The 25,265-nt window shown below is 47.6% G+C and overlaps 1 protein-coding gene across 1 annotated transcript in view; it reads left to right on the top strand.

Annotated features, from left to right (window-relative positions):
- Positions 1–565: 565 nt before the first annotated feature.
- Positions 566–25,265, top strand: part of LOC147737050 (uncharacterized) — a 274,478-nt gene continuing 249,778 nt past the window's right edge. The window contains exon 1 of the mRNA XM_086922674.1: positions 566–2,240. Within this exon, the coding sequence (XP_086778800.1) occupies positions 566–2,240 (1,675 nt within the window). The remainder of the gene's footprint in view (positions 2,241–25,265) is intronic.

Raw genomic sequence — 25,265 nt, 5'->3', positions numbered from 1 at the left:
AAGCCTATTCATGCTAGATTCTTCCCTGGCCTGATTGGTTATCTCCTCTTTTATGTATTTCTGATTTAGTTCCAAGAAACCCCAGGTTGAACATGCTCTATATATATGTAATGACATTAGAAGTATTTTGTAGCTCCTGTAGAGGTTTGGTATGTTGGCGCGTGCTTCAGTCACTGAACTGAATATTGCAAAAGAGAGATGTACAGTGCAAGTGAGGATGATAGCGCAGTCTTGTCTGCTAGGGTTTTATAAGCCTTTCATTGCTGCAAGGCTGTTACAGTATTACATTTTTTTCATAAAAGTGTGCAATTTGAGCAGACCAAGGAAAAGACATAGTGTTGAAAATGCATTTCAAATCAATGCCTTTCATAATATATGAACTATGTTATGGATATTGCTAAATTTTAATGATTGAATTTGTTTCTGGTTTCAGAATTTTGCAATTTCCTCTGATCACACTATGTTGGTGAGACAGGAAGGAGTATTTTGACCTAACTGTCCTGTGATAACGTGTTGTCTTTTCTCTTTTCCTCTCCTCTGCAGACTTGAACATCAATTTACCAGAATGGCCAGAAGACGGGCTCCAGGAAAGAAAGTGACAGCGCAGTGTTCACGTGAATCCGTAAGAGCGACAGTCCCGTCTTTACCTCTCCATGACGTCTCAACTTCAAGATCCCGAAATGATGCTCAAAGGGACCAGGACATGGAACCGCTGTCAGAGAACCTGCCTCACATTATCCTTCTCTCCATGCTGGAGGAGTTGGAAGCCAAACTGGAGAACCTGATGAATACTGTGGAGGACGTACCTTCTAGAGTCGCTGGACTGATTAAGAAAATCTGGATAGAAAAGGATCAAGGTTTTCTAGATAATGGTGCAGTGTCTTTGGAGATGGTCTGTCCGGTGAGCATAAGAGATTGTGCTGTTAGCCTGTCTCCTGCGACACTTCAACCTGATAGGCCAGGTGAACCGAGCTTGAGTCGTCAGCCGGTGTTCTCTGATGGGCATGCACCAAAGCAGGACTGTACGCTCTCTTCTCCAACCTATCTTCAAGAGCGTCCAGAGGAGCCAAACCTTTATCTACAGCCAATGTTTCCATATAGATGTGACCCACAGGAGGACCAGTGCTTGCAACCTGGGTTTCCAGATGTACACGAGTCAAAGCGAGAGCAGTGCCTGCAACCTGGGTTTCCAGACGTACACAAGTGGAAGCGAGACCAGTGCCTGCAACCTGGGTTTCCAGATGAAAATGGAGTACAGCAGGATTGTACTTTATCCCGGTGCCCTCAGACAGATCCTCCATGCAGATCATTGGAGGCAAAGCGGTGTCTTCACTCGGAATGTGTTAATGGGCAGACACTACAACAAGACCAGAGCGTACAATCAGCATTCCCAGAAAAGAGGGAACCAGATGAGCACCTGAAGCAAGAACCATCCCCATTGTCTGCTAATAGCTGGGACCAGCAACAAAACCTCTGCCCACACCCGCTATTTCCTGAAGGACACGAACCACAGCAAAACCACCGTATACAACCCACGCTACCAGATGGGAACGGACCTGATGATCCCTTGGAGGAAGAATTGATGTGTTTTGATTTCCAAGATACCCAGGAGAACCGCAGCCTACAGCCCCTGTCACCTGATGGGATGTCATCAGATGAACACTTAGAGTCTGGGCTGTTGTCCTTTGATGAGTTGGGGACACAACAAACCCAGTGCCTCCAGCAACACCTATGCTTGAAGCAGGAACTTCCTTATGCGCAGGATTCAAACGTAAACTACGAGCTAGAATCAATGCGTCCTGAAGTACAGGAATCAGATAAAAATGACAATCTAGAAACGGCCTGTACTGATGCACACGGTTCAGATCAGAAGTACAAGCTAGGACCACTGCACACTGCGGCACAGGACCGAGAGCTAGAGTCAGTGCTTCCTGAAGCACAGGAACCAGATCAGAACATCATGGTGGAACCACTGCACCCTGAGGAGCAGGATTCAAATTGGAACTACAAGCTAGAAACTCCCTGTACTGATGCACAGGGCTCAGATCAGAACAACAAGTTACTGCACTCTGAATCACAGGATCAACATCAGAACTGCAAGCCAGAACGGCTCTGTCCAGAGGAGCGGGGTCAGTCTGTGCCTCCATCATTCCTAGAACTTGATACAAATACTGCAGATGAAGACTCATTGGAGAGAGGAAATACAAAATTACATTTATTGCCGTCCAAAGCCACCCCAGGTATGTGTTTCGCTATACATGGACACGCGGAGTAAACTAACACATGTAACCTCTTTAGAATGCATAAGGGCAGATTTTAGAAAGTCTCCGAGGGGGTCATTTTGGCTTGAATGGAACCCCCTGAGCGATACTGACCCCCAGAGTACGAGTACACATGGTGCAGATGTGTCCCTGCACTCTTCTCTGTTTCCACACAGGACTGCATCCTTCCTGTGCAGAAACAGGCCTGGTTATGGGACTCTGCATGAGACAAGTAGGCCAGTAGCTCCCGTCCTTCCTTGTTCGTCGCCATTCCAGGCTGAGGAACTGGAAATAGCGCTATACATTGGAGGAATTACTGGCCAGAATCACACTTAATAGTCGGATGCAAGTGATGTGGTGTTCATTGAGAATAGCAGACATGCGCAGGGCAGAGAGGGAACTGTGTTTCCATTTGCAGAGTTACATTGGGTAAGATGCAGTCATCTCCAGTGCCTGATAGAAAAATCCTAGTCAGCCTCAACAGCAGGGCAGACCAGGGATGTTGTGGCCACTGCAGGGTTCTCCAGGAGTGCACACCACCTCATGGTAGACAGATACACAAACTGATTGGTTATGTGTCACTTGTGAGTTCACCCTCCCAACCTCTAGCTCAGTAAAGAGAGTTAATTGTTTTAGGGGCAGACAAAAGTAGCCATGATCTCCCTACAGCAGCATCCTGCCTTTAGCAAACTCACTAACTGTGTAAAATGTCATTGCATCATCACATGTAACATACTGAGTTGGGGTTTGCACACCCGTAGTGTGACTGACGGATTGTGGTTCTAACCATAACTTGCACATATCAGGAGTTTGTTCAGCTTTCAGTCTTAACCATATATACACTTTACCCTTGTTTGTAAGTGAATTTCTGATTTTTTAAAGACCCATTAAGGTGTTTTAACAAAGCCATCTACAACTTCACTTTAACCATATTCAGTGAAAATATATTAGGGATAAAGTACCCCCTGCCGCACCTTCTAAGATATTGCAAGTCAACAAGTTGTTCCATAACCATATAGAGGAACGAGGAAGGCAGAATTCCTTTATAAGGTTATGGAACTCTGAGGTGACTTGCAATAATATTATAATATGCACCAGGTGATACTTTATCCCGTATAATACATGGTCACACCGTATAATACATGGTCACACCATCACCTTTCCCACAAAGCTTGGTGCGTAGCTCCTACATATGCACCAGCTCACAAGTTTGCAAACATGAAGAATGAACATAAAACCTCTTGTGCAAAAGTAAACATTAAAAAACTGTTAGATATTTGTTGCAAAAAGATATTAGAAACAGTTCAATAAAAGCCCATTTAAAAAAAGCTGCACTAGCTCGGAACGTGTAGAAACATGCAGAAAGATTCCACCCTTCCTTCATCTAAGGAAACTAATAAACATAATCCCTCTACTTCTCATAGTAAACTAGTAACATACAGCAGAAGTAATAAAAGCAAAGTTCTGTTTGTTGCTTTAAACAGCTGCTTCAATTATGCTTCGTGACTTGACCTTCTTTTCACATCAGCTGCTGGCGCTGGCAGCAGGCATTGTGCCCTCAGGACTCGACTGTAATAACTTATAAAAGCCAAGTTCTGACGTCTTTTCTTCATAATCACTGACTTGGTGCATCACAAATTTCTGATTATATAAAGAAAGTAGAGACTGTCATTTATACAGGGATTACAGAATCCTATGTAATATAATTATATATACACATATAATAACTGGTGGTCCTCAAATTAAGCCACTAGTCCTTTAAGATAGAGCTAGCGGGACCTTTAGCCCACGAATGGTCCGTGCATCTGGACTAGTGGACGCAAATGTAAAAATATATTGGATCCGATTGGTTGAGGGAGCTTATCGCCCATCCATTTTGGATACGTAAACCCAAAGTTAGGTCTGCAGACCTGAAGATCCCTGATTGACTGGCTATATCTTGAACCATTACATGATGAAGAGACGTGTTCCCCGCATCCTGTAAGAATACTAAAGAAGCCATAAAGAGCTGTGTTGCCATCCTGTCTCTCCCTGGCTCAGCGGCTGCCTAATGTTAAAATGTAGAAAGAAATGTCTGATTCTGAGACAGAGGTTGGATTCCACATCATGACCCTTGAGGTCCGCAAACCTTAGGCAGGTGTCAGCGCAGGCACAGTAATTGTCCTTGTACCCTGGTGGACATTTGTGATGTTCATTTGCAAGGGTCCGGGAACCCCAGGAAAGTGTCCGGAAACCCTTAAAAATAAAAACATAAGCCAGGCCCTTTAGGGAATCCCCTGCTGTGCCCAGGCACCGTTGAACACCTGTGCCTGCTTGGAGTTGGCTGATGGAACTGTTGCGTGTGTATATGATAAAAAAAAGCCAGTGAAAATAAGCATTGTCAAAGCAAATAGGTGTCTCCTATCCGAAAGCTATTGACTTTGGCAATAAGTTATAGCCATTATGTACACCAGTGTGACTGCTGTTCGGCATGGCAAAAAGTTAGTGGCATGGGATCAGGTGGGGTAGATAGAAGGGGGATAGATTGGGGTAGAGTGGACTGCTGTAGATTGGAGTCAAGTGGGTTAGATTGAATTGGGATAGATTTGGGTGGAGTGGAGTAGATTGACGTGGAGTAGGATGGATTGGGGTGGATTTGAGTGGGATAGATTAGGAAAGAGTGGAGTGAAATGAGATAGATTGGAGTAGAGTGGGGAAGACTGGGGTGGAGTAGATTGGATTGTGGTACATTGGAATGGAGTAGAATGGAGTGTAGTTATATAGAGTGGTATAGGTTAGGTTAGATTTGGTTGGGGTGGGGTAGAGGGTGGTGGAATTGATTGGAGTAGATTTGAGTGGGGTAGATTGGGATACGTACGTTTGGGGTGGAGTGGGGTAGGGTAGATTGGAGTAGGGTGGAGTGGATTAGATTAGAATGGGGTAGGTTTCGGTAGAATGGGGTGCAGTGGAATTAGATAGATTGAAGTAGAGTGTTGTGGGATAGATTAGGGTGGAGTTGAATGGGGTAGATTGGGTGGATTGTAGTGGGGTGGATTGGATGGAGTGGGTTTGAATGGATGGAGTGGAGAGTGATAGATTGGGTGGAATGGGGTAGATCGGGTGGATTGGATGGAGTGTGGTAGATTCTCTCTCTTTCTCACCCTCTCTCTCTCTCACACTCTCTCCGCGCTCTTCCTTCCTTCCCTCCCACGTAGTTTGTGGTTATAAGAGTTTCTATTGAAAAGCAATTATTTCTTTGCTAATAACTTTTGACATATCTGCACAAACTTTTCAAAAAGATGTTTTTTCTGGTTTCTCTTTATTATACCAAATGTGTTTATTTTTGTGGTTTTATATAGTACAATCTTGGCTGAAGGTCATTGAAGCACTTTTCTAAAGAAGACACACCAAAATGCAGATTAGATGTGCCATAAAATAACAGATAAGCAATAGACTAATCCCACAGATCACGTCAGGGGAGAAAGTTCAAACAGTTAATATCTGGATACATTGGAAAAGTGAATGCAGAAATGCGATCACAGATTTATTATTCAAAGCATCTCTCAAATAGGAGGATTTTGAGTTCCTTTTTAATTGTGGCAAGACTTGTGGTTGTTCAAGGTGGTTGTGGGAGGGAGTTCCATATCCTTGTAACGCTGGCAGAGAAGGCGAGCTTTATAAAGCGTTCTTGCCTGAATGTCGCTTGTTCCAGCAGGAGGACTTTACGAATTCTCAATCCTTATTCAGATCCAGGGATTTTGAGTTTTTCAACCATGTAGGAGGGTGTGGAGTTGTGGAGGGCTTTGTGGGTGATGCATTCAGTGTTACATTGGTCTGTTGCTTCAATTGGAAGCCATTGTAGGATGCGAAGTATAGAAGAAATGTGATTTAAACAATTTGTGACCTGTCACAAAGAGGATAACTGTATGAAGCATTTCTCTCAGTGATGCTAATTTTCTCGGGGAAGGCCAGACAGGAAAGAGTTTCAAAAATCCAGTCTGAAAAGTACCAGCGTATGGACTTCTAAGTTCGTCAGGCACTCTTGTGCTTTGATGAGACATGCTTCTGAAGGTAAATGTGAATAAATATAGGTCTGTAATTGTTACGGTTGTTCTAGTCGGCGTCTGTGTTGTTTGATGAGGGGGATGACTTGGCAGAGTTTGAGGGAGGTTGGCATGGGGCTTCTCGAAAAGGAGGAGTTGATGATTTTGGTCCATGCAGGCGAGATATGAAGTGACTGAGATTCTTGATACGCTCAGGAAGGAGGGAATCGGAAATGTGCGATGTTGGTTTAATGCAAGTGAATAATTTGAGCACTTCTTCTTAAAGGACATCGTCGAATTCAGTCCAACTGGCATAGGGTGAGTTTGGTGAGACGACCATTAGTTGTAGGTAGGGCCTTGGGTAGACCCTCTTTGCTAGTGGGGACATCTTTGGTGTAGGATGAAAGATGGGTGGGTCAAGAGAGATTTCAATGTTAGATATTTTTTCAGAGAAGAATGTTGCAAACTCTTCGCAGTGCATGGTAGAGTCATTTATTGAGTGTTGAGGGAAAGAGGAGGTTTGCTGTTTGATGATGTTGAGAAGGTCTTTAGGTCTGTTCCTAGAACGGTCAAGTTGTACTCAGAAGAAGGGGGATTTTTCTCTGAAGATATGTTTTTTGTATTTTATGCGTTTAGCTCCCAGTATCTCAAGATGTGTTAACAAGGGTTGTTGTCTCCAGTTTCTTTCAGCCAATCGGAGTTGTTGCCTCTTTGTTAAGGTCGTTGTTAAACCAAGATCTGGAAGGAATACTTATGATTTCTTGAGTTTCAAAGGGGATTCTATGTCAAGTAGTTCTCCCATTTTTTAGGTCGAGGGATTTTCGCTTCTCACTGCGAAGCAGTGAGGGGCGCAGTCTCGAAGAATTAATGATTTGGAGTTAGGGGCTTTGAACCCGCCTCTCTCCTCTATTCTCCTCCATTGGCTGGCTTCCTAAACAGAGGCCAGCCATTGGAGGAGAATGGAGTCACTCCAATAAAGCCCCTTCTCTTTCGGATTCGGGGGCGTGTTTATTTCGTTCTTTAGCCCTATAACGTCACCCGTCACTCAGAACTCAAAAACACGCCCACGAATCTGAAATTTTCTGATGTTTGGGGCCGCCATTTTGCTGCTCGAGCAGCACCGGACATGAGGTAACTATCCCTTGTTCTTAATTTGCGCTGTACTTTCACACAAGGCCTAGCTGCCGCTCTAGGAAAATAAAAAGTGTTCTTAAGTGCGAAGTCTATTAAACACGGTTCCCACTGCATCAACAGTCTCAGCGACCATGGTCCACTCTCTGGGGTATTCGCCTCAGCCGGTCCTCGAGTGCATGCACAAAGCTGGGGCTGTGCCTTCCACGCGTCGTCTGTGCGGCTCCGTCTCTCATTCTCACCCCTCCGGCTGGCTGGTGAGTGGACCTCGGGCTTTCACCGGGATGGGGAAGGCGGGCGGGCGGAGTCTCCGGGAGCAGTCTTTGCCATGGTCCACTCTCTGGGGTATTCGCCGCAGCCGGTCCTCGAGTGCATGCACAAAGCTGGGGCTGTGCCTTCCCCGCGTCGTCTGTGTGGCTCCGCCTCTCATTCTCACCCCTCCGGCTGGCTGGTGAGTGGACCTCGGGCTTTCACCGGGATGGGGAAGGCGGGCGGGCGGGCTCTCCGGGAGCCGTCTTTGTTTCTGCGGTTGACGCGCCTTCCCCGCCTCCATCGGAACGGGCTGAGAGAACTTCTTCAGGGAATGGGGATTGGGGGAGGGCTGTAGTCTTCGTGTCTGATGCCTTTCGGCAGCTCCCTACATACATACCCGCGAGCTGTGATACCAGAGATCATGCCTACCGGGATACCTATTTAGGATAGAGTTTAAGATTCGCCTTCTTAACGAACACTACAGCACAATGAAGAAAAAGTTAACTTTTCTCCAAGAACCAGCTAACTCTCTCCGATGACTCGTTGAACGTATTCCTGCCTTTGAACCTGTGCAGCTCTCCGCTGCCTTTTGGCTAAGTTTGCACTCAATACCATATGCCTACTGTAGTTCTGATCTGTGCCTAACTGCCCCAGCTTGTGATATTGACAGTGAGCTGCACTGATAGGATCTGTGCACCTAACGCGCGTTGTCTGTTTTACTGTCACCTTTCTGGCATCAGCACTTTAGTAATTTGTGCAGATATTTCAAGGACTTTAGAAAACATTTAATTCTTAAAAGGGAGTCATTTTTTAAATGTATCTATTTATACCAGCATTACTGCCTTGCTTTTACTCGGGATACTAAGTGTCATGCAAGCCATGCAAATGTGTCATTTGGCTCAGCCTCCGAGTACGCCTTACTTCATCCTTCGCATGCACACATCGGACTGAAACGTTTACGCTTACTCTCCGATTCCCTGAGTTTATGCTTGCCACTTGATCGCTGTACACTCGCTTCCCTCCGATTCAATTATTCCCGCGAGTGGCGCGCACTGGTGTCGTCACTGCAAAACCGCCAGCCTAGCAGCTATGGCGGCTTCCTTGAGTGTACTGTGCCGTGGGCTGGGGATTAGTGGCTACAGCGGTGAGTAGTGATATTGTAGGCACAGGGATAAGGGGGTGCGTAAGTGTTGGTAGCGTACGTTGTGTGGATAATGGTCTCCTGTGATCCTTACGTGTGGGGAGGCAGTGCTGCCTGCAGAGGGCAAACAGGAGAGTGACATTCAACTAAGAATGGGATTTTGTGACTGGGATTATGTCATAGAGGCAGCAGGATACGAGGTGATTCTGAAATTTGTAGTGTATGGCATTTGTCATGTTTCCCGGTCCAGCATTCTTTTAGATGTCATCCGAAGCACAGTGAAGCATGCTTGCTCTGTAACGCCGTTGCTGCGCCTAGGTTTTGCCCTTCAACTTTAGGGAAATGGTAATCTTGTCACATTCAGCAGCTGGGCCTGTGCAGTATTGCCTTCCTTCTCCTAGGGGTTAATTAGCCTTCTTTCATAGCGTGGCTTTCCAACTGCTTAATTAGCCAGAATAAAAAGGTCCTTTGTCAAACAAGCATCTGTTGCTTGTTTTTTCTTCTGCCTCGTGATTTTTAAATAGATTCGTCACCATTGTTTAGCGGAGTAAGGCCAGGATATTGTACAGGTGGCTATCCCTTGCCAGCTTTGTGAGTCGCGCACCCACTTTCCTGCAGACCAGTTCGTGGATTGTGAACACTGTGCACCATCGGAAGTGTTAGTACAAAAATATAGCCAGTGTCTAACCCAGGGTGGTGTGGAGTGCAAAAAAACGATGGATTTAGGCCCCGATCCTTGTACTGGGGTGAATGTATGACATTGTTCTAGATTCTGTCCATCCACTGTGTTTTTTGCAATTTTCACCCCGAGTGTGCTGGGTATGCTCAGACGTGAGTCCCAGGCTCTCCACACCACTGGAGTCAAGCTATCCAGGCTGATGAAGGCTGATAGCCAGAAACCGGTCCTTGGATGCTTGATTCCGGTCTGGGAAAGACATGGCTTGGTAGTTCGGACTGGACTGTTCCCATGAGGCACAGGGTAAGAGCTGATTTGCATATAGCCAGTGTCTAACCCAGGGTGGTGTGGAGTGCAAAAAACCGATGGATTTAGGCCCAGATCCTTGTACTGGGGTGAATGTATGACATTGTTCTACATTCTGTCCATCAACTGTGTTTTTTGCAATTTTCACCCCAAGTGTGCTGGGTATGCTCAGACGTGAGTCCCAGGCTCTCCACACCACTGGAGTCAAGCTATCCAGGCTGATGATGCTGATAGCCAGAAACCGGTCCTTGGATGCTTGATTCCGGTCTGGGAAAGACATGGCTTGGTAGTTCGGACTGGACTGTTCCCATGAGGCACAGGGTCAGAGCTGATTTGCATATAGCCAGTGTCTAACCCAGGGTGGTGTGGAGTGCAAAAAAACGATGGATTTAGGCCCAGATCCTTGTACTGGGGTGAATGTATGACATTGTTCTACATTCTGTCTATCAACTGTGTTTTTTGCAATTTTCACCCCGAGTGTGCTGGGTATGCTCAGACGCGAGTCCCAGGCTCTCCACACCACTGGAGTCAAGCTATCCAGGCTGATGAAGGCTGATAGCCAGAAACCAGTCCTTGGATGCTTGATTCCGGTCTGCGAAAGACATGGCTTGGTAGTTCGGACTGGACTGTTCCCATGAGGCACAGGGTCAGAGCTGATTTGCATATAACCAGTGTCTAACCCAGGGTGGTGTGGAGTGCAAACAAATGATGGATTTAGGCCCAGATCCTTGTACTGGGGTGAATGTATGACATTGTTCTACATTCTGTCCATCAACTGTGTTTTTTGCAATTTTCACCCCGAGTGTGCTGGGTATGCTCAGACGTGAGTCCCAGGCTCTCCACACCACTGGAGTCAAGCTATCCAGGCTGATGAAGCCAGAAAGCGAGAAACCGGTCCTTGGATGCTTGATTCCGGTCTGGGAAAGACATGGCTTGGTAGTTCGGACAGGACTGTTCCCATGAGGCACAGGGTCAGAGCTGATTTGCATATAGCCAGTGTCTAACCCAGGGTGGTGTGGAGTGCAAAAAAAACAATGGATTTAGGCCCAGATCCTTGTACTGCGGTGAATGTATGACATTGTTCTACATTCTGTCCATCAACTGTGTTTTTTGCAATTTTCACCCCGAGTGTGCTGGGTATGCTCCGACGCGAGTCCCAGGCTCTCCACACCACTGGAGTCCAGCTATCCAGGCTGATGAAGGCTGATAGCCAGAAACCGGTCCTTGGATGCTTGATTCCGGTCTGGGAATTTTCACCCCGAGTGTGCTGGGTATGCTCCGACGCGAGTCCCAGGCTCTCCACACCACTGGAGTCCAGCTATCCAGGCTGATGAAGGCTGATAGCCAGAAACCGGTCCTTGGATGCTTGATTCCGGTCTGGGAAAGACATGGCTTGGTAGTTCGGACTGGACTGTTCCCATGAGGCACAGGGTCAGAGCTGATTTGCATATAGCCAGTGTCTAACCCAGGGTGGTGTGGAGTGCAAAAAAGCGATGGATTTAGGCCCAGATCCTTGTACTGGGGTGAATGTATGACATTGTTCTACATTCTGTCCATCAACTGTGTTTTTTGCAATTTTCACCCGAGTGTGCTGGGTATGCTCAGACGTGAGTCCCAGGCTCTCCACACCACTGGAGTCAAGCTATCCAGGCTGATGAAGGCTGATAGCCAGAAACCGGTCCTTGGATGCTTGATTCCTGTCTGGGAAAGACATGGCTTGGTAGTTCGGACTGGACTGTTCCCATGAGGCACAGGGTCAGAGCTGATTTCCATATAGCCAGTGTCTAACCCAGGGTGGTGTGGAGTGCAAAAAAACGATGGATTTAGGCCCAGATCCTTGTACTGGGGTGAATGTATGACATTGTTCTACATTCTGTCCATCAACTGTGTTTTTTGCAATTGTCTGTTGTTGTGGGCGGTGAGATCACCACCTTGGAATTTTGGAACTGACTAACGCTTCTAACTCTGCCTGGGAGATTCAATGTATGTTCCTCGCTCAGTGCTTGTGCCGGGTATTTTGGGGATGGGCCTTTGGTTGGATGGCATTGAGATTAAAAAGAATTAGGTGGTGGTGAGTCCAGTCAGTGGTTAGGATAGAACGGAGGGATAAGGTGTTCTGCTTAGAGATGATTGCATCAAGGGTAGAGTCCTTGGTATGAGTTTGTTTATTGCAGTGTTGGGTGAGATCGTTCGCTTCCAGGAGGGTGGATAGGGCTTGTACTGTTGGATCATCGGCATTGTTCAAGTGCAGGTTCAGGTCTCCTAATAGAATGTCTGTGTTGCCTTTAAGGCAGTTTTGCGTTAAAAGGTTTAATTAGTCCTCAAAAATTTGTCATTTTCAACCAGGTGGGTGATAGATGACATGAATTTTGATAGAGTTGGGGCCTTTGGACGAGAGTTGAACTCCTACATATTCAAAGGTAAGGTATTTCGTGTTGAAGAATGGAGGTAAGCACAGATAGTTTTTGTGTATAATGGTTAATCCACCACCAATACGATCTTAGTGGTCGTACGGATGATTGAGAAGCCCTGTGGGTTGAGGAAATTGATAAAATAGGATGAGTGGTCGTTCAGCTGGGTTTCAGTTGGAAAGCAGAAGTCAATTTTGTGTCCTAGGATGGTTTCGGCTATTTGAGTGGCATGCTTCACTGCTGACTGACAGTTTAGTAGCATGCAGCAACGCGTAGGGAGTGATCTTGGACCAGGCTGACAGGGTTGGATGGTTGTTATTTGGGTAGGTCGCCTGGGAGCGCGAGTGGTGTTCAGGGTTCTACTCGTGCCAAGGATGACCGGGATCTGGCGGCGACAAGGCTTGCTCTGGGCATTGTCATAGGTGTTGCTCATCATTTCAGCTTCCCCTAGCGTGATTTCAGTCGTGGTGCATCTATGTTTGAGTTGGTGATGGATATAGGGGATAGTTTGTCTAGGGGTAAAGGATTGGGGATCAGAGTGTATGTTTGTGGCAGGATCAGTGTTCGCTATAGATGCGTGAAGCTGGGGCTGGAAGTAGGTAATCTTTGCGTTCTTAAGAGATTTCATCCAGAATAGTGTTGATTGTGAGTTCAAGCTGGGCTGTTGTAGGGATCAGTTGAGTGGCGGTTGGGTCAGTGGTAGGAAGTGGAGTGTGATGGAGCTCGTCAGAGTTTGTGGCGGAGGCTAATGCAGGAGCGGCCCGTGCAGGTAAGAGTGGTGGGGCTGGGTGGGGGGATTCAATAGATGACAATGAGGGGGAAATGATTTATTTAATTTTCCCTTGTCGTTGTCTGTCGCATTCCTTTGGACCCCCACTGCTCTTACCTGCACTAGCCGCTCCTGGGCTAATGTAGTATCCAGCCTGCTGTGGTTAGAGGACTAAGTCGATTCCAGAGGGATAGATAAGTCAAGCTGGGCAGTGGAGGTGTGCCATGGAGAGGGGGCAAGTAGTTTTGGTATCGAAACAGAAGCTTCAATGCGTCTGGGGATCAGAGAGGCTGTAGGGGGGTAGAGGTGGGGGAGTGCGAGGGGGTTTGGTAGTAGAAGGTTCAGCTAGTAGATGAGGGCGTACATGGGAGAGGGTGGAGGAGTGGTGGTAGGAGCGAATGGCATGGCGGCGCAGAGAGCCGGAAAGTGGAAAATAGATTATTTTTTTCAGTGTCTTGGATTAGGATGTACCCATTTCTGTATATAGTTATGGACCGATCTCCGCTAAAGTTCTGGGATAGGGATATAGTTTGTTTAGATCCATAAGGGACATTAGTAGCATTAGTTACATGAAGGTGTTGAATGACGTTTTCTCTCCTTTTGGTGGGTTTCGTAGTGTAGAAGATGAAGTCCATTTTAAGACTTCCGTGTGTTGGATTGTAGAAGATGTCTGGTATTAGTGTCTCTGGGTGTTCTTTAAGCATTTTGTGTTTGTACTTTTTAGCAGCATGTTTGGAGAGGTTTTGCAGAAATGAGTTGGGGGCGTATCTTTCCATGCTCCCGAAGTTGGAGTGATACTCAGAAGGTGTTTCTGGGGATAACCAAAGTTAGACTTCAGGAGACGCATTCAGAGATGTGCATAGTGGTCAAGAGGCTGCTTCCAATAGCTGAGATGGCCGCCTGATTGTAACATTGGGCCCTTCAGTGGACGGTTGGTGGACACTTCTTTGGAAGAGTGGGATGCGAGTGTCAAAGGCGTGTGGAAAAAGGTCACCAAGGCGATCTGGTAGGATTTCTTTGAGGAAAAGGGGGCCTTGAATGCCGAAAAGCGCCAGAGGGTCTGTTGATGTCACTCGGTTCTTAGTGGCCATGGTATCTTGGAGCTGGAGGTTGTGATGGAGTTTATTGGTCAGTCTGCAGAAACGTCCTTTATCTTCGAGAGCATATATACTAGTTATCCACCCACATTACAGGTAGTATATCAATATCAGCATAGACTAGTAGACATCACAAAGGATGGGTCACTGCTATAGGTTCATGATAGGATAGGAAGCAGCATCAACTTGAGATAACAGTATATGCACAAGATAATATTGGAATAAGATGGGCAAAACAATCCCCATGTAGGGTTAGAATAACAGTGTCGATATAAAGACACAGTTTACTCGCAAGAGAACATCTTGCACTTTAGCATTGTGGAACTTCATTGGGAGTTCAATTTAATGGTGAGATATGTTAGGAGGGTCACTAGGTGTCATTGATGTAAATTGTCTGACACTATAATTTTGTGGGACTTTGTTGAGAGTTGTTTTTATTGGCATGAAGTATTAGAAGGGACAGTAGGTGGCACTGGGACCTCATTTATTCTTTTGCGGTCTAGAGTCCAATATTTATACCTGGCGCCCACTAGTAGGAGTTTCTAGAGGCTTCCACCTGCCATGACGTGTCAGGCATCTGCTTCCTCCCTGCCCTGGGTCCAGCTTGTCTGGAGTCACAAAAGACCAGTGATAACTCCTTTGTGAGAGTGCTCATGCAGAGCCTTTTTGATGTGCAACTGTGATAAGTGACAGCTGCTCCCCCTCGTTAAGTCAAAGAGGCCTATCCTGCCAACACCTCTCTTCCAAATGAGCAGAGGAATACTGAAGCCCTCAGCGAAGTCCAATGGCCATGCCTTGTGGCCAGTAAAGAAGTACTGCAAGATCAGAGATGTTTGTTGTGGTTTCCACAATTATTAACCTTTCTTGCGTCAGAGACGTAAAATCCATTACAGACAGGCAGCCGTCACGTGTTTCGTCATAGAGGCTTGTTCAAGGCTGCAAGAGGATATACAAAGTATCTTACACAATTGTAACAATGACATAGGGATAAGAAATGCAGCTGTTAAGTCACCACCACCAGATAGAACAAGAAGAACACCGGTGTGATCCTGACAGATACCCTGTGAAGAGCCAAGTGCATATGGTGAAATCCTAAAACAGATTGTGCCTGATAATCTGGCCATGCTAAGCTACTGCAACTTGCTGTAAAATCATACTACTCCCCGGATAAAGTAATTGTTAGCCAAAACAACAGTAATCAAATCTGTTAACATTCCAGAATGCTCAAGTTCAATGGTGTCTCCGATTTCCAAAAAAAGCTGTATGGCGGCAATCCCCCCCAGATTTGGGGATACTAGTATATAATGCGCAGAAGTCCAAGGTAACCAGTATCTTGCTGTCAGTCTACTCACATTTTTTTCTTATTGCTTCATCAACCCTACCCCCCTTCTGCTGCATACACCAGAAGCAACACTACAAACAACCCCCTCTCCTTTCGCCGCTTCAGCCGTGCCGTTTAAGGTTTATTTTGTAACTTTACAACTGAGTGCGACACTCGCTCTTCCCTAGACTCCACCCACTTTTCATCTGTGTTGGACTTGGCCCTTTTTGCATGTTCACCCCTAAACTTTTTGCCTTAAGCTCTGACATGCTGGTAGTGATTTTAGACCTCTGGGCACTTTAGCTCTGTTGCCCAGCGTAGAGTGTCTGCGCTCTCTGAGTGGCTGTGGTGAGATTGGGCTGCCCTCCCGCAGGAATGCATGGGGGGGATATGTGTGTCCATGGTAATTCCTGGTATGAGAGGAGTGCAGGGACGAGTTTAGTATGTATGGACTTATGAAAATAAATGCTGTGCAATGGTGTGCACAGATTTATGGTGAGTGGTAGAAAAATGCCACTATTAGAAGTTGGCAATGCTGTGTGTCTGCCTGCCTAATGGGAATTACATGTCTGGCTTGTGAGTGACAGGGGCTGGATGGTGTGGTTGGCTCCAGGAGACAGGGCGAGTCAGCCCAGTGATGAATAGAGAGATCTGCATGCAGATGGAAGAGAGGAGTTGCACCTGGGACCTGAATAGGGCTGTGCCTTCCCTCCACAATGCTGGCTCCGCCCCCTGTGGTGCGTTTGATCACTGAGCCCCCACCTAACAATAGGGAAGAGGAGCCTGGTAAACCGAGTGCTCCAAAATTAATTGCATCTGGTTTCCCAAGCCCAATGCTGTAACACAAAGGAAATTGTCCTATAAATGTAGGAGCTGTGACCCCATGAAAGTGTTGTGCTGTTCTTACTTTGGGAGGACACTCTGTCAGGAGGAACCGCCCTGCGTGCTGGCCTTCCCGGCTGCACTTTGCTGGGGTCTCCCCAGCACCAAGGTCTCTCTTATTTCTGCCTTTTTGAGGACTTTTGTGGCCTAGCGCCTCGTGAGCGCTGTATTTGGGTCACCTAAGGGGAGAGGAGCAGGCCCTTCTGCAGCGCGAGGCTGCAAGGGAATCCCAGCGTTTGGGATACCCCCCTGAGCTCCTTATTGAAGCGGGAGCCCACCCTGCAATTGTGTGTGCTGCCGGCGGGGGCCCACCCCGCAATCATCTTTATTGAAAGAGCGGGTGCCCACCTCGCATTGCCGCTGTTTCCACGTATTAGTACTTTAAAAAAAAAACGAAGTTGGAGCCCACCGCGCCGGTTCTGGCCCCCCCGGCGTGAGGCTGCCGCCGCCGAGAACACAGAGGTTCTACAAGAGGGGCCCACGCTGCCCGCGGCGACGCGGAAGCCAGGCAGAGCAGCCTGGTTGTGGGCGGTGCGCTCTGCAAGAAGCCGGAAGCAGACGGGAGCCTACCCCGCGCTCCTGTGGAAAAGGAGAAAGGAAGAGGACGGGAGCCTACCCCACGCTCCTTGGACCAAAAGAAGAGAGAGACCGCCCGACTAGGTGAGGAGGGACCCAGGGTTGGGAGACAGACGAGTCACGTTGTTGGTGCCTGCTCCCACCCACCGGAACCCAGAGAAATCTGCCAGTGCGGCCCCAGTGAGTGAGGGGGGCTGAATGCACCGCCGTGTTGGTGCCGCTCGAGGCACATTGTTGGTACTTGTGGCATTTTCTCATATGCACCGCAGAGCGGGCAACTGCAATGTTTTGGGCCCTTCTCCAGTCTAATCTCCAACTAGAGGCCCCTGCTCTTCCCCGTGTTGGCCAGATTTCATTACAGTTGCCCCACGTGACAGTGGACAACTGCAACATTTGGGGCAGAGTTTATTTTCAGAGTCCCGGGGCGGGACTCCCATGTGCACTTTGCCCGTCCTCATTGCTTGTGGGGTATTATTTTGGGCGCCAGAGGCACAGTGAGTGCCAGGACAGACGGTGCATTCCCACAGGTGCCCTGTGAAGAGCAGGCAGCTGCAACGTTTGGGCCCATTTATTTTGTTAGAATCCCAGTGGGGGACAGAGGGTGCCAGTGCCCATCTTTTTGGATTGCACAGCTGCCCAGCAAGTAGTGAGCAGCTGCCATGTTTAGGCCAGCATTCCTTTGGGGGCTTCTCTGAATGAGGTAGGAGTGAGATGCACTCCTTTGCCCAGCACAATTGCGCACTGCGAATTCTGCTGCATTGGCAGCAGCCCTGACATTTGGGACATAGGGCATTAGAGCCCCAGAGAAGGCCAGTTGTCCAGGGGGACTAATAGGTCGACCTACCACCAAAGCTGCTGCCTAAGGGGCCCAGAACAACTCCTTAGACAGCCATAACATACGGAGCTCCGATGGAGAGCCAGGACGAGATCCAAGCTCCAAAAGCCATTAAGACTGACCCCAAAGCCAGCACATCACGAGGCGCTAGAAAAGCTCTGTTTGATCAAGTTCCACAGGAAGTGCCTGAGAGAGCACTACTGTCCTCCAATGTATACACGGCTGCTGCATTCTTAAAACCGCCAACTGAGTGTGATATTGCAAAAAAAGAGAATATTGGCGATCGATGGATGGATAGAGACTTTTGAAGAGTTCATAGATGCAATAGATGAAAAAGAGTATAAAGTATCTTGAGAAACATGACCGGTGAAGGAGTGAAAGAAGCCATGAACAAGAATTTGCAAGAAGGTGAAAAGACATTTGATCAAATGGAAAAGGCCTTTAGTGTCAAGTTTGAGCCAGTGACAAATGTGAATTATAAAAGATACATATTTAGCCAAGAATGCCAAGGACCAGGTACGACCATTAATGAGTTTGTTCAAAGACTGGATGTTTGGTAAATCACTGTAAATTAAATTAATTTATAATGAGAAGGCAACCCTCCTCGGAGTAATCAATGGATGTCTGTTGTATGCATTTCAACGACGAATGCTGATGGAAACTGAGCTTGTATCAAGTCCTCAAGGCTGCTTGCGCTGACAAGAGTGCTTATTGCCAAGGGACTGACATGGAGGCCGTAGGCGCCCAAAGTGCGTCGGTCTTGAGCACGAAAAGTAAGACAAGGTTCAAGGCCGAGGGACACAATGTCCTGTCTCCACAGAAAAAGAAAACGTGTTACAGACATAGACTGTCATTTCCACACGAAGGTAAATGTCCTGCAATTGGACAGATATGCATAGACTGTGGTAAAGCAAATCATTTTGTGATGACTTGCAACGTGAAGATAAAAGTGTGTTGCAGCGTGAAGACAAAATGCTCAACCAAACGTGTTACAGACATGGACTGTCATTTCCACATGAAGGTAAATGTCTCGCAATTGGACAGATATGCATAGACTGTGGTAAAGTGAATCATTTTGTGATGACTTGCAACGTGAAGATAAAAGTAAGTGTGTTGCAGCGTGAAGACAAAATGTCCGACCAAACTCTACATCAGTGACATTCGATGTATTCCCACAAGGCTAAGCGGTCACACCAATTGAGGCAAATCGACGCAAGATGAAGTTGATAATCGTCTAAATCATCGACATAGAATTCCTCTCTGTCTGTTTACAATGCAAGGGACAATGATAATTGTGGAATATTGATGTTTACTTCAAAAAGGCATGTACATATGGGGCTAGTCGAATGTGAGAAAAATCCAAGTGAAGACAATTCAACATGAAGACAGCTGTGCGTCGATAAATATTATGCCGCTGGAGATGTATCACAAATTATCTCCGATATCACAACTTACGAACTCAAAGACTAAAGTATACTCATGGGCTGCCTCAACGCCCTTCAAAAGTCAAATAAAACAGGAGGAGCTTCGCGGGCATCCAAGATGGTCAGGTGAGCACAAAGCTCCCGAGACCCTCGCCACCCTTCGCAACTATCCTGAAATATATCCTGATTCCGAATATGGGCTTTTGAAGACGAACTTTGGCTGACCTCAATATTCTTTCGAAAATTTAATATGGACGTCGGGAGCCGCAGCTACATCGATTGGAACTTTTGCGGCCTGCCCCAGGACAAGGCCGGGGGCTCTATTAGCCTGTACGCCGTGGAGTAGTTGAATACCAACGGCTAGAGGGGCTTCCCCCTGACTGCCTCGTTTCAACTTTCAGTTTCGTTTTCCTACTCCGGGCCTTGTCTGATTGGAAGACGGCACAGATCTACCCTTGATCCGAATTGGCTTTGCCTCTCTGCCGTGTGTCAACAACTGTGGGCGCCTCGCGTCAAGCTGCTTCGGCATTTACGTTACTTTGGCCCACTTTTGTTGACTTTTGGCCTCGCTACAAACGGCCATTTTCACCAGGTCTCGCGGACCCCTTCGGGGCACTTTTTCCAATATGGCCACCAGACTCGACAACGAGAAGCGTAAGACTAAGACGCCTCTCTGAGGGGGACCGACTCAAACCAATGTGATGGATCGCTACACCCATCCTAAGGGATCCCCGGGCGGAACCAGCCGTACTCCTGAAGACCCTAAGGCTGACCCTGCCGCTTGTTCTGAACCGTCCCTACAGGATGTCATGAGAGCCATTGCCAGCATGAAGGCTTCTATGGGTCAACAATATGAGGCTCTTGCTTCAAAGATCGATACGGTGGCCGTTGAAGTCACCTTGATCAGAGCGGACCTGGCGAAAACTAACGAGAAGGTCAAGTCGTTGGACTACCAACGTCTCGGACATACAGACCGAAGTCGGCAACCTGCGCTCTTCAATCGAACTGATGGCCCACCGACTGGAGGATTTCGAAAACAGGGCCCGGCGCAATAACGTACGCATTATTGGAGTCCCTGAAAACCCCGAGAACTCTGCAACCGACCTCCTGGTGGAAGATCTTGTCTTGAATCATCTCGCCCCCACCGGGCTTAGCAAATTCTTTGCTGTAGAACGTGCCCACCGAGTTCCGGGTGGGAAGCCATAACCGGGTGCCCGGACTTTACCCAATTGGTTCAAAGGCAGAGGATGGGGTTTCAGGGAGTGAAGCGAAGGCTGCGAGATTTGGGCCTTAAATACGCCATGCTGTTTCCAACGAGGCTTCGGATCGAATACGAGGATCGGACATTTTTCTTCGATCGTCCAGACAGTGTCAGTGACTGGCTTGATTCTTTGCCTAAAAGAGATGATCGAACAGAGCACTCTGGCGGTGCCGAGGGTGGATTGCCGGAGCAGGAGTGACACTGTGGTTCCCGATGTCTGAACACTTCAATTGTTTCTCAGCTGAGTTCGATTATTCTAGTCTTCTTGTGTCTTATTTGAGATTGGCCCGAGGGTGGTGGAGGAGAAATGGGACTCTTTCCTCCTCCTGGGTTTCTTTGTGTAGATTAGTTCAATGTCCGGGCGAAAGGCACACTGCAAGTTGGGGTGGCTCTTGAGTCGTACGCAGGGGTGCAGGGTGGGGGGTGTTGTAATGGGTTCAAGTTGGGGGGTGGTGGGGGGGTGTTCGTGTGTTGTTATTTTTCACAAGGCAACGTATTGTTTTCTCCTTTGTTCTGATCGTGTTCCATGTGGGGTGTACTCTGAATTCTTTCCGGAAATGGGGGGTAGTGAGTTGAGACTACTGTCTTGGAATGTTAACGGGTTGGGGGATAGGATAAAACGAGGGGTTGTGCTGCAGTTCTTGCGACGTCATTCCCCTGATGTTGTTCTTCTGCAAGAAACACATTTAAATGGTAACGCATGTCAAGCCATGAATAGACGTGGATATTGCCTTGTTGCTCACTCCGGATTCACCTCTGGCTCTAGGGGGCTGGGCATTCTTGTTTGGTCCTCTCTCCCCTTTGAAATAGACGAAGTAATACTTGACGACAGAGGGTGCTATGCTGCGCTCACTGGTAGATGGGAGGGGAAGACACTCTCCATACTCACAGTTTATGTCCCCCCGGGCCTGCAGACTTCCACCTTTGCTGATATTGGACGGGTTGTTTTAGGGCTTCCTGAAGGTCTCTTAATCCTGGGTGGGGACTTTAACTCGGTTGTCTCTGGTACTTCGGATCGCTACCCTCCTAGGGACTTAGCTAGGTCTCATTCGTGGTTGAGTGGGTTATTGGAAACTTTTGGGCTGATAGACAGTTGGAGGGTGATGCACCCGGTGCAGTTACAATACAATATACCTTCCATTCAGGGGCCCACGGAAGCCTCTCCAGGCTTGACTATTTATTAATGCCAGCAGCCCAATCCTCCTCGATCAGAGAAATTAGACATCTTCCCAGGGGCATCTCGGATCATTCTCCCCTGTGGCTCTGCATGGAAGCTGGGGTGTGTAGTGAGGACAGGGTGGCTCCCATAAACCCCTGGTATCTCCGGAATCCTAAGACCCTCTCGGAACTGATAAAGTCTATCAACCATTATTTCCTTGATAATGTGGGGTCTGTTACTTCGTCTGTGTCATTGTGGGAGGCCTTCAATACTGTTATACGTGGACATTCTTTGTCGTTAATTGCTGGTGCCAAGAAAGCCAAATATGAGGAATTGGTACGTCTTGAGACTGACATGACTTGGCTTGAGAGTGACCTCGAGTCGGGTGTAACCTGTTCTAAACTCCATTCCCTCAGCTTGAAACAATCGGATTATAAAGCCCTGGTGACCGACGCTGCTGAATGAATAGAGAGCAACAGGGCAGATTGTATGATGTGGGCGACAAGGCTGGTAAATTGATCGCATGGCTTGATAAGAAGGAAAGAGCGAATCGTGTTGTCCCTGCGATTGAGAAGCCGGATGGAGTATGTGTTACTGACCCAGCTGGGATTGTTGAATGTTTTGTGGACCATTTCCGAACTGTGTATTCTTCGGTCTGTGGTAGGGATGAGGAGGATTCCCAATTGTTGTTGCGTGACATTGCATTGCCCTGCCTGTCCGATGCGGATAGAGACCTCATGGATGCACCACTCTTGACAGACGAAGTCACTGTTGCCATTCGTTCCCTTCATTCTGGCAAGGCTATGGGCCCCAATGGTTTGCCTATTGAATTGTACAAATTACGACCTGACAAAATGGCGCCCTAGCTTAGGGATATGTTCCTTGAGGCACTGGACTCTGGTTTCCTCCCTGGGGTTCAGCGGCTTGCCACGATCGTGGTAATTCATAAGGAGGGGAAGCCGCGTGACCGTTGCACTTCCTATAGACCCATTTCACTCTTAAATGCCGAACCTAAAATTTTTGCCAAATTGTTAGCTAACCGTTTGGTCAAGGTGATCAGTGACTTGATCCACCCGGATCAATCCGGTTTCATCCCGCATCGCAATACTGCCCTTAATCTTCGGCGCCTCCATGGCGTTCTCGCGAGGGCAGAGACTCTCTCTGAGCCGGCCATTTTGGCTTCCTTAGACACCACGATGGCCTTTGGTACAATAGAATGGCTGTATCTTTGGGCGGCTCTTGCTAAATTTGGATTTGGCCCTGAATTCATCGCCTGGGTGAAACTTCTCTACGAGAAGCCCCTGGCTCAGGTGGTGGCAATTTTACTCTCGGGCGTGGCACTCGGCAGGGCTGCCCGCTGTCTCCCCTGCTTTTTGCCTCGCGCTAGAGCCGCTGGCTGCAAGGCTCCGCTGGGAGCCTTCGATAAAAGGTATTCGGTAGACCCCTGATTTTGAGGGTCGTATTTCTCTCTATGCGAATGACATCCTTTTGTACCTCACATCCCCCCAGAAATCCCTGAACGTGCTTTTTGACGTGTTAACCTCCTTTGGGAAGAACTCGGGTCTTATTATTAACTGGACGAAATCCTGTGTCTACGTACTGGCAGGAGGTCTCCCTCCACTGCCTCGTAGATTTCCAATTCATGTAACCGAGACAGGTTTTAAGTATTTGGGGATTTACGTCTCCCTGGATCCCGCTGTTCGCTATGAGCGCAATCTGCTTCCCCCTCTCCAGCGGTTGAAACTCAACGTTGCGCGTTGGCGTCAGTTACCATTGTCACCGCTTGGGCGAGCGGCCCTTTTCAAAATGATGTCGCTGCCGAGATTTTTGTACGCACTCCAAAACTCTTTTGACTCCATTCCCTCTAGCTATTTTTGGGAAGTGGAGAGCCTGCAGACGTTTGATTTGGGACGGGCGTGCGCGTATTGCTCTCTCCAAACTCACGCTTCCTTGCGACGACGGGGGCATTGCTCTCCCAGATATTAAGCGCTATTATTGGGCCTCCCAATTGAGTGCGATTAACCATGCAACCTACGCACCCAGTCCTACCCCGGCTTTTGAGATGGACAAACACCTGTTACTGGGTGGGAATTACAGCAGGGCGCTTTATTCCAAGGGGATTTGTAGGACACTGTCTGGACCCACTAAAATTGCTGTGCGAGTTTGGCATGATGCGAACAGGGCTCCGGGATGGAGTGATAGACTGACCCGTGCAACCCCATTGTATGTATCTGAAAGATTCGGTTGTATGTGGAGAACGAAAGGTTTCGAGCAATGGGACATGATTGTCATCACGAAAGTGGGTGACCTCTGGTCCAAGGGGAATGTTAAAACCTTTGAAGCGTTGAGGAAGGAATATGAGCTTGGAGACAGGGAATTATTCAGATACGTGCAGGTTCGCCATGCCTTGATGTCGGTTTTTGCGGCGGGCGCTGATATTCCTGAGTCTTCTCCTCTCGAGGACCGTATACTGGACGGCTCAGTGCCCGACAGCACGATTTCATTAATTTATAAAAAGTTGATTAATAATCGGGCTGATCTACTTGTGCATCTTAGGGAAGTATGGATTGGTGACGGATTGGAGCTGGATGACGAGGACTGGCAATCTGCGTTGTCATCGCCCAAGGAAGTTGCCATACCTGCCCGTCTTCGATTTGTCCAGCTCAAGATCCTCCATCGTATATATGTCACTGGTCCGAGTCTGGTTCGAATGGGTTATTCTCTGGATGGCTTATGTAAGCGTGGCTGCGGCATGATTGGTACCTTCCTCCACATTCTATGGGAATGTCCGGAGGTGGTTGCGTTTTGGGCCCGAGTGCATGCAGTAATGGAAAGGGTCACCAGGGTGTCACTGCTGCCTGAAGCTAGGCGCTGCCTGTTGAACGTGTGGGAGCCGAATGATTACACTGTTGCTCAGATCCGGTGGGCGACCCTTGGTAACATGGTGGCCAAGAGAGACGTTGCACAGCTGTGGGGTTCCCAGAGGTCACCTACGGTATCGGTGTGGAAGGAGAGCATGGATTGGTGCATGTTTAGGGAAAAAACTGTATCTGGCTAGGGGCAGACCTAAAAAATGGAACAGAGTCTGGTCCCAGTGGAAAGCCTACCGTGGGAATATATGTACTCCCCCGCATGATTTAATCTCCGATGTTTCCTTATCCCCCTGAACGACATTCCATGTATTACTCTTTAAATGTAATTATCGAGCTGTTTCCCCGTTGCCCCCCTCCACATCTGACTACAACTGTATGATTCATAATGCTTTACCTGGGTATCATTCTGTACGGACACATGATTGTAATTATTATGATTTTTGCCTTGTTTTAAGTTGTTGTTTGTTGTTTATTAATAATAAAAAAAAGTCAAATAAAAATTTTGTAGCCACGATGAAACAGAAGAAAACTGTGGTGAATGTGCCTATTCATGTACTTCAAGGAACAGCTTCAAGTGTCTGCTAAGTTTCCATAGTGCTGGTGATATGGGACTGATATCAGTGAACTACACTATGAATGCTCATCATCAAGTTGTAAGTCGATTTCTTTCATTATTTTATGGGTCGGGAAAAGTCAAACAATGAAAGTAAGATTACACATAAATGAGAATTTTCATCAAAGACATAGACGAGTTGTGTTTCACTTGCAAGAAGCTGTTGAAAAGAAACTTCATTTTTTACTTATATATGGCATCATTGAACGTTCCATTGGTCTGACACCATGGCTTTCTCCCATTGTAACAGTGCCT

The sequence above is a fragment of the Lissotriton vulgaris genome, chromosome 1_1, assembly GCF_964263255.1.
Source record: "Lissotriton vulgaris chromosome 1_1, aLisVul1.2, whole genome shotgun sequence".
Lineage (NCBI taxonomy): Eukaryota > Metazoa > Chordata > Amphibia > Caudata > Salamandridae > Lissotriton > Lissotriton vulgaris.
This window is presented reverse-complemented; position numbering and strand designations above follow the sequence as displayed.